The 9,849-nt window shown below is 36.9% G+C and overlaps 1 protein-coding gene across 1 annotated transcript; it reads left to right on the forward strand.

The window, feature by feature from the left end:
* Positions 1–4,559: 4,559 nt before the first annotated feature.
* LOC307162243 (uncharacterized protein) lies at positions 4,560–8,707 on the forward strand. Its single transcript, XM_079877455.1, has 9 exons — positions 4,560–4,630; positions 4,720–4,776; positions 5,726–5,845; positions 5,977–6,246; positions 6,349–6,409; positions 6,651–6,711; positions 6,874–6,967; positions 7,058–7,176; positions 8,430–8,707. The coding sequence occupies exons 4-7, from the start codon at positions 6,062–6,064 to the stop codon at positions 6,876–6,878; spliced, it is 312 nt and encodes a 103-aa protein (XP_079733581.1). The 5' UTR covers positions 4,560–4,630; positions 4,720–4,776; positions 5,726–5,845; positions 5,977–6,061; the 3' UTR covers positions 6,879–6,967; positions 7,058–7,176; positions 8,430–8,707.
* Positions 8,708–9,849: the final 1,142 nt, after the last annotated feature.

Raw genomic sequence — 9,849 nt, forward strand, 5'->3', positions numbered from 1 at the left:
ATTGTGTAGTGCACTTTAAGTGTATTTTAAAAACACTAGAAGCAATTATGAAAGTAGATATAAAGTTGTAATAAAGTACAAATTAAGTTGTTCCAAAAAATCACTCTTAATGGCAACTTATTACTTTTTATTTCAACTTAATATGTGATATATTTGAAATTAATTGCACTTAATGTGCATTCAGTGTGTCGAAAATATTGCATTTAATTCACACTTAAGTGTATTGTTAACTGACATTAAAGTATATTTTAAATCACATTAATTGCGTGTCATTACATTTTGTAGTGCACTTTAAGTATATTTTAAAAACACTAGAAGCAATTATGAAAGTAGATATAAAGTTGTAATAAAGTACCAATTAAGTTGTTCCAAAAAATCACTCTTAATGGCAACTTATTACATTTTATTTCAACTTAATATATGATATATTTGAAATTAATTACACTTAATGTGCATTAAGTGCGCCGAAAAGATGGCATTTAATTCACACTTAAGTGTATATATTTAAAGTATATTATTTATGTAATAAGTACACTTTATAAAAGTACACTTAAGTGCACTTTTTTTTCACAAGGGTGCCCACATTCATTCTTTTTGTAATTTCGTTTTCCTCCATTTAAAGTGGGGTCTCATGCTGTTCTTCTGACATTTTAGTGTCTATTTTAAAAACATTCTTGCATTAATAAACATTTGTATTTTTATACTTTACCCACGTCTCCTGCTTACTTCTATGAGGGAACCGAACCTGTGTGCTTAATGTACTCCATTTTTGGGTTTTGAGCATTGTTCCCTAGAGTTAATTTCTAGGGTGGCGTAGTCGGATTTCTTTACTGGTAAAAGGTTGATTTCACAATTGTACCGCTCTGTCACAAAAACAAAAACAAATCTACAACAAAAGAATACTAAATGTTTTAAAGCAATGGGTTCACAAAAACAAAGAAAGCAAGCAAAACAGAATAAGCAAAGAATAATTCAAATGATATAGCGTTACGCCACCCAAAGAGAAACCAGATCAAGATAATGACTGCTGGATGGTTAAACCATTTGATGCCTCCAAAGCGAGAGTAACGTTAGGCCACCGTATCGAATCTGCGGCGCACCAGGCTACCAGACAGCTGATGTTGCAAGTGTCCAGCTTTAAACAGAAATAAACACAAGTATACCACAGCAGCACGTGAATGCAGTTCGCGGTAGATTACGCATCCATTCCTGCAGTCGAGCCAGCGCAGCACCGCGCGACGACAGTCTGTAACGTGACCATATGCAGCACAATACTGAACGATAATCAGTAGTGTAATAGTCAGCATATAATAAGACAGCCACAAAAGCCCCGACGAGAAACCCACTGCAATGTTTCTCCCTCAGTCTGTAAACTAGAAAGATAAATACAAATTTAAAGTGGTCAATCCAGACCCTTAGTGCAACAAACAATAAATTAACACAACCTACCGGTTTAAACTGCTTGCGATGCACAGGGCATTTAAACTCCAGGACGTGAAATCAATCGGGTACCACATGTGTTGTACCGCAGGCTTCCTCAGTCCACACTAGAGAGATACGCTAGCCAAATAAGTACATAAAACCCAGTTCAATACAAACGTTCAGGAATACAGCCACGACTGCAGCTCCTTACCAGACAAATATTCCCGCGACACACCGGAAATGGATGACGTCACCCGTGACTATGAGACGCACCTTCCTACCACACCTAAGGCTATCTTTATAGGCCACGTAAAATAAGGCACGCCCCAGAGAGAGATTATGATCATTGGCTACATTTGCTACTGCTTAAACATTTTTTAAATCACAAACTTTTACCATGTGTGTTCTGCAACTTAACTAAAACATTCCAGCCTGGTCTCATTAATACATAGTATTAATACGTAATTTTCAAAGATAGAAAACTACATAGGCTACAAAGAAAAAACAACATACGTGTAATCACAATAATTTATTTATTGCGAAAATGTCAAAACCGGTACCAAAAGTCGTTCACATGACGATGTGTTGCAGTCACAGTCCTCTCTTTCAGTATAATAGTTTTGAATGAGGTACAGAGCAGAATTTAAGTTAATAATCCATGAAAATGTTAACCCGGCTTCGCTCTGTGTGAAGGCGCGCACGCTTCTCCATTTCAAATGTAGTTTACCGACTGAAAATTTGAAATACGGCATGTCGCAATCTGTGACGAACATGGACGAACAGGCGAGAGCCAATGAGCGTTTGATATCACTGCCGTAAAACATGTCATAAAGCTTCTTGAGGGCGCAATTTTTTTATTTGAATTCATCATCACGAGCGTGGGTCCGCGGGATTTGACAGTTACAGACTGCGCTGCTGTGATAGCCTGTGAAATGGAGATGAAGATCGCTCACTGGATAAAGGGCTGAATTTGGATCTCTTTCTTGCAAACGTATGGATTCTAAAGATTTGGATTATATCAAGTATAATAAAATTGATGTCTTTTGTGAATTTATGTTGGGTTTTGGTGTATTATTGTTCTATTGGAGAAAACGCATTTGTGTCTCACTGTAAATAAACTAAATATTAAAATGGTTAAACGATTAAATAAGGTATTTTTAAGGTTTTAAAGTGTATTCTTGTTTAACTGCATGTAGGCTAATCGTTTTTGTGCTGTTAATACGTAAACATTTTACATTTTAGTGCTGTAAATACGTCAGTATTATATGTTTCTGTGTGTATAAAACTAAGTAAATGTACGTATGGTAGAATTACACTTTATGTAAAAATACACACGTATTCTCATGAGATCACGTTGAACATTCTCAGTAAATAAAGTGAAACTGTACTGTAAAAGGAAGCCTTTTTATTTCCATGGAATTACTGGGATCTTACCCAATAATCTGTAATAGCTACAGTTACGTAGCTATTACAGATTATAGGGTAAGATCCCAGTAATTCCATGGAAATAAAAAGGTGTCCTTTTACAGTACAGTTTCACTTTACTTACTGAGTAAATTGTCATGTTTTCCTTGGTAACGTTGCAGGACATAGAGGTAAAAAATTGTGACTATCACTGCATGAAAAGTGGGATTTTCGACAGTTACCGGCGCTGTAGATTGTCGTGGAAGTTCAGGTTTACGACTGCAAACGGCAATTTACAGGCAACACTGCAAACTGTCGGAAATTGTCGGAAATTGACGTGGGACTTGCTTGCCCTGTGACCCCCCTCCCTCTAATGCTTTAACATGTAAATGAGACTGCTGTGAGCTTTACAAATGCAAATGAGGGTAGCAGGGGTAGTTTTATCCCAGGTGACTAAAAGGTATTAACTTAATTCTAAAAAAAATACAATACAATACAATACTTATTTATAACGCACAATTAAAAACAGCCAAGGCTGACCAAAGTGCTGTACAGGGCAATAGATAAAATGCAGGGCAGAAACAGGACAATAAAAAATAAAATAAAAAAAAAGGCAATAGTTGTATCATAGTCAAGGGGTATTAAAGCAAGAGAAAATAAATAAGTTTTCAAGGATGTTTTGAAGATGGAAATTGAGGGAGCTAGTCTGATATAGAGGGGTAGACTGTTCCAAAGTTTTGGGCCTGCAGTCGCAAAAGTGCAGTCGCCTCATTTTTTAAGTCTGGATCTGGGCACGATGAGAAGACAGTGATCACTGGATCTCAAAGTACGAGATGGAGTGTACGGGCAGAGGAGATTGGTCAGATATTGGGGGGCCAGTTTGTTAAGAGCTTTATACACAAATAGTAAAATTTTAAAATCAATCCTGAATGTGACAGGTAGCCAGTGGAGTTTGAATAAAATAGGGGTGATCGACTCATATTTGCATGTCCCGGTGAGACCCCAGGTAACATTTTTCTAAAAGGTATTTACTTAATTCTAAGAAAATCTCTGGTATAAATAGATCAGGCTCAGTATAGCCTAATTATAGACTCTTAAATTTTTGCTTAAATTGATATATTTAATGAAAGTAGCTAGATTAGTTACTATGTCATTAGCAATAGCCAATGTTATGTAAAAAAGACACAAAACCATTTATTTCAACAATTAATTTCAATCAGGCTTTGCCACAAAGGTAAAATGTGCATTCCATGCAAACAGCATCACAATCTCTTAGAGCCCAACCACTGTGCATAATACAACACGAACAGAAGATTGTATTTGACTCATGCTGCATACACATACGCAATGACAAGAATTATGCCTACTGTACATATAGAGTTACAACTACGATTAGAGTTGTTTGCATAAAATGTACCGTGAACATTCACATGTTTGCCCTGTGATAGGCCACAATTTATCTCTATAAATACTATTTTCTCAATTCTGTGCATATATTTTTACTTAGATCAATTGACATGATGCTGATAATGACGATATTGTGTAAGTAACTTTTTTGTTACTTTTCTGGCCTAGTAGTAGTGTAAATATAGAGACAGGGGTAGCTGTTACCTCTACTTGTAAATATACCTCGTTTCTATTTTGCATTAAAAATGTTTGTGGCCCCTTTAAGAAATCCTTCTCTTCTCGCGATACTATTCACTTGTGCTCGACGCGTGCGCACGACCAGAGACGCCATTTTACACTGAGCTCCAAGACGGTGCGTGCATCGATCGGATTCTGTGTTATACGTTCTTCTTTCTTGGTAAATATTACTCCAATATCTTAAATATGCACAAATAAGTTGTGAAGCGAAGTTAAAAGAACATTTGATGTGTACATTTTTGTTTATAGATTTATTTGGAGCGCATGTGTGACGAGTGAACCTCGCGGTGATCAGTAAAGGATTGGGTATGTAACGTTACGTTTCATGGTTTATGGGGGAAATTACTGATGGCATGTTTATTTGATAAATCTGTTAATGAGTTGAATCTATATTCTGTGATTATACAGTATAACTTAATGGTTAAATGTATATTTCTGGTTCCGCATGGCATGATTAAACGTGGGTTGTGGCTTTGTTAAAGTGCTCTTGTAACTAATGCTGCGTTCCAGGCAACCTGTAACCCGTGTTTTTCCAACCTTATACCCGTGAAAGTGCACTGGAACGGCAGTCAAACCCGTAACTTCCCACCCGTGAACTTGTACTAGATCGATGTACTCCCAGTTACGAGTTGGAAAAACATGGGTTACAGGTTGCCTGGAATGCGGCATTAGGCCTAACGTTAGGCTACCTCAGCCACAGCCGTATTCCAGTTTGTGTTATCGTATTTAATTGTAACGTATTTTGTTTTGGAGAAATCAATTTAAATCTGACCAGTTGCAATGTATTACACTGCATTTCAGTTTGAATTGAGTTAGGCTAAGTATTCTGTGGATTTAGGCATTGATCCACTGGTTAAGCTTTTTGTGACATTTGATTGTCATCTTCAAATTTACTGTAAACTGTTTCTACAATTTCTTTTTTTCTCTTTTTTTTCTTTTTTTTTGTTTAACTAGTGAAATCTATTTTTTTTTCTTGTGAAATCTCTTCGAACAAGGCAAACTTTTTTCTTAATCAGACTTTTATCTGTTTAATTGTGCTTCCATTGACCGCTGTCACTTATTTTAAACAGCAGTCAGAATAAAACCCCAATTTCAAAAAGCATAGTTTGCTTCCGGTGTGTATTTCTTCAATTTCACCCGGTTGCATTTTTTCTCCTTTATTGTTTAATATTACTGTGACTTATGTTGTTCTTATTAATTTTACTGTGACTTATGTTGTTCTTATTAGTATCACTCTCAATTAATTGTTTTCCAGCTGCCTTTAAGACATATTACACGACAGTGCGCAGGAGCTTCAGGTACAAACAACCAGATCTTGCATTGCAGGCGGAAGCTGTGGAGAATTCAGCTCGGAGTCGAGCGAGAAGAAAAGAGGGTAAGATTTATTAGATTAGATTAGTTTTTGGTCAATGTGACTATTTTTCAGGTGCATTAATAGATGTGTGTTGTCCATACGCAGTGTATTGCGCAGTACTGATTGTCTTTATTGGTTTTTACATCTGCTAGAAGCGAGACAGAGTGTGCTAGCTGAGGATGAGGTGGGCCTTCGGAAGTGTGCTACCATAGACCGCATCGTCGGCGGGGTGTCTGGATGGATTGTGCGACCTCCGTCCTTTCGCAGCCAGGAGCTCACCGAGCTCTGTACCACGCTGCAGTCGAGATTAGAGTCGACTCCAAAGTACAGGGCAACGCACCACAGACGTCTGCAAAATGGACCGAATTCAGACAGAATGCCGCTAGTTACCTGCAGCTGTATTTTGTCAGGCCTTGTGAAATGTAAGAATATTCTGTTTTTCATGATTTCATCATAAAGCAAGAGGTCATGGGATTGATGGCTATTATTTGTTTAATAATTGTAAATAATCCTGTAATTTACAGGAAGCAGTATGCCATCTTCTCAACTCTGAGACAAATTGTGGGCACTACGAACTGGAGCAAGGTAAAAAAATAAATAAAAGAATCTTACGTTCTTTTATTTTTTTATACTTTCATAAAAGCTTACAAACATTTTAAAGGTAAGATTCAAAGAATATGCTTTCATTCTCTTGTATAAGAAAATAGATCCGTTATAGATACCGATCTTAATCATACATTTTGTTTCCACAGAGTAACCTCGCCTCATAACGATGGCTGATGGCTATTATTTGTTTAATAATTGTAAGTAATCCTGTAATTTACAGGAAGCAGTATGCCATCTTCTCAACTCTGAGACAAATTGTGGGTGCTACGAACTGGATCAAGGTAAAAAAAAAAAAAGAATCTTACATTCTTTTTTTTTTTTACTTTCATAAAAACTTACAAACATTTTAAAGGTAAGATTCAAAGAATATGCTTTCATTCTCTTGTATAAGAAAATAGATCCATTATAGTTTACGATCTTAATTATACATTTTGTTTCCATAGAGTAACCTCGCCTCATGACGAGGGCGTAACCTCACATTTACTCAGAGCTATGTCTGCAAGTCCAGATTTTCATGACGCTGATCATGACGACATTGTAAGTAACTTTCACTATTTTCTCCTTGTTTCATTTTACTGTGACTTGCGTTGTTTTTATTCATATCACTCTCATTTAATTGTTTTCCAGCTGCCTGTAAGACATACTACGAGACAGTACGCAGGAGCTTCAGGTACAAACAACCAGATCTGGCATTGCAGGCCGAAGCTGTGAAGAGTTCAGCTCGGAGTCGAGCGAGAAGAAAGAGGGTAAGATTTTTAGTCAATGTGACTATTTTTCACGTGCATTAATAGATGTTTTGTGTCCATACTAAGGGTGTCACGATTCTCCAAATCCTTGATTCGATTACATTTTCGATTCTAAAGTCACGGTTCGATTTGATTCTCGATTTGTTTGATTGTAAAAAAAATTGCATCACAATAAGTGTATTGTGATTGTCACTAACATTTTAGTAACTAAACTGAATTTTATTCGGTCTAGTGACAACATGTTACAATGTTTACATGATACAATTTCTGGTAAGCTTTGCTTTTTTATTATTTCAATTCAAAGTAATTATTGTGATTTGATTTGATTTTAATATTGACTCATTTGGATAAATATTAGGTAGGCTACACAAGATAGGCGTTAACTTGTCTCAAGAAAAAAAAAAAACTCACCTAATGCTTTAAACATACAGAGAGCCCTATCAGCTGGTAGTAGGCTATTATTTAAGGTTAAAAATAATTAAATATAATGCGTTTTTTTATTATAATAACATTATTTAATGATATAAGTAAAAAATATAATAAATATGTAATATAGAACACATATTTAGCAAAATACTCTATAGCTATTTTTTTCTTGCCAACTACGTACTGTAGCCTATTATGGTCATTTAAATGGCTTTCCTGAGGTAAATGTGACACAATTGTTCTCCAGCTATGTTATTGACCTCTTCACGCTGATGAAAAACACTGATTGATCGATATTACGTATGAGGAACATACATTTTGGTAAGTTGTAGCCTACTGTATATTTCAACAGTGTTCGTGTTTTTTACTATTAGCTAGTAACGTTAGAGATGATCGGTTCACGTGCGCTAGGGATCTGTCACGTAACATTTTCAAGCGCCAAAGCGGTATTTATTGTTTGAATTTCGTAATAAAATTGACAGAATCTGAGAGCTGAGATTATTTTTTTTTTATATCATAAAAAGTAACCAGCTGTTTTAGTCTGTCGGTCTCCGTGTCCTCTTTGCTTCGTGATTTTTCTGTGCGTGTGAAAAGTGTCAATTGCGTGTGTCTCACGGTGAATGCGTGAGAGTTGGCAGCACTTCAACACGTGTGTGTTTTTTTCCCCGCTTGGCAAGCCGAGCTGACGTGACATGGGGGCGTGGCAGGATCGATGATTCCATTTTTTGATTCGATGATCGAGATTGAGCATTAATTTCGATCGTGACACCCTTAGTCCATACACAGTGCATCACAGTACGGATTGTCTGTATTGGTTGTTTTTACAGCTGCTAGATCTGATGTCCGATGAAGTTCAACCACCAGCCAGGAGCTCACAGTGCTCTGTGCTACGCTGCAGTCGAGATTAGAGGCGACTCCTAAATACAGGACAACGCACCACAGACGTTTTCAAAGTGGATCGAATTCAGAGAGAACGCCGCTAGTCACCTACAGCTCCGAAGATGAAAACAGACACTGAGCTTCCAATTTGTTGTGTGCAGATGATCTATGCTTTGTACATAGGTGTATATTGTTTTGTGTTTGTGCTAATAAAGCTCTTTCTTTGAATAAACAGCATGTCCCTGGCAAATTTTCCTTTCCTTCATGTCCTTGATGGTAATAATAGTGTAGTCCATAGGTTAACAATGACATGAATATACCACAGAATAGCATATTATGAATATAAAACAATAATTTATATATCATAATTTACATGAATATTATAATTTTTTGAATTTATAATGAGCGAGGGTGACCAATAGTAACCGATCTGCCAACCAATCACGAGTGATTTTTCTTGTTTAAACCACGTGGGTTCAACCAATAGTGAGTGAGGAAATTCAAGCCTTTCTCTGGCGGGAGCTGCTATTCATATGGTAATTAGAGCCATTCACACCTCCGGCGCGAGCGCTCTGCATACGTCATGGTTCGTTTCCGACAATATTCGGCACAGACGAACGCGACATTCACAGGCTGTAAATTGTCGTTAACTGCCGAAAATTAGGGACATTTACGGCCGTTTACGGGGTCGGAAATCCCAATTTTCATGCAGTGTATATGGAAAAGGGAATGATCAGGATATATGGTACAATTCCGGTAATACCATGGAAATAAACAAGGCTTCATTTTACAGTACAGTTGCACTTTACTTACCGAGTAAATTGTCATGTTTTCCTTGGTAACGTTGCTGGACATACGCGGTAAAAAATTGTGACTATATGGAAAAGGGAATGATCAGGTTATATGGTACAATTCCGGTAATACCATGGAAATAAACAAGTAAACAATATAACATTTTAATAGATATGCTGAGTGGATTAGGAGTGGCAACACTCTCAGTCTAGAACAGGTTCCTAAACCTGTCTCATCACAAAGTTTTGGTTCCTGCCCCTAAATGTATATAAACTGTAAGAGAACGTTCCCTTAGTTAGATTGTTGGACTGCAGCCACGCTCAATAAAGAAGAACTTCTGTTTGAACGCGATCCCAACGTCTCCTGGTCTCTACTTTGAAGAAGGAAAAAGTTCCCTACAATTTGGTGCCGTGACCCGGATGGAGAAAAAGGAAACTCAACAAAGAACTTCAAGCTCAAAGATCTGAATCTTGAAACTTCAAGCACGAAGAATCTCAAAGACTGAACTTTTCCAGACGGAATCTTCAAGAAACAAAGAATGAACTTTTCTGACTGAGTTCCAGACTGAATCTTGAA

The sequence above is a fragment of the Squalius cephalus genome (assembly GCF_949319135.1).
Source record: "Squalius cephalus genome assembly, chromosome: 7".
NCBI lineage: Eukaryota > Metazoa > Chordata > Actinopteri > Cypriniformes > Leuciscidae > Squalius > Squalius cephalus.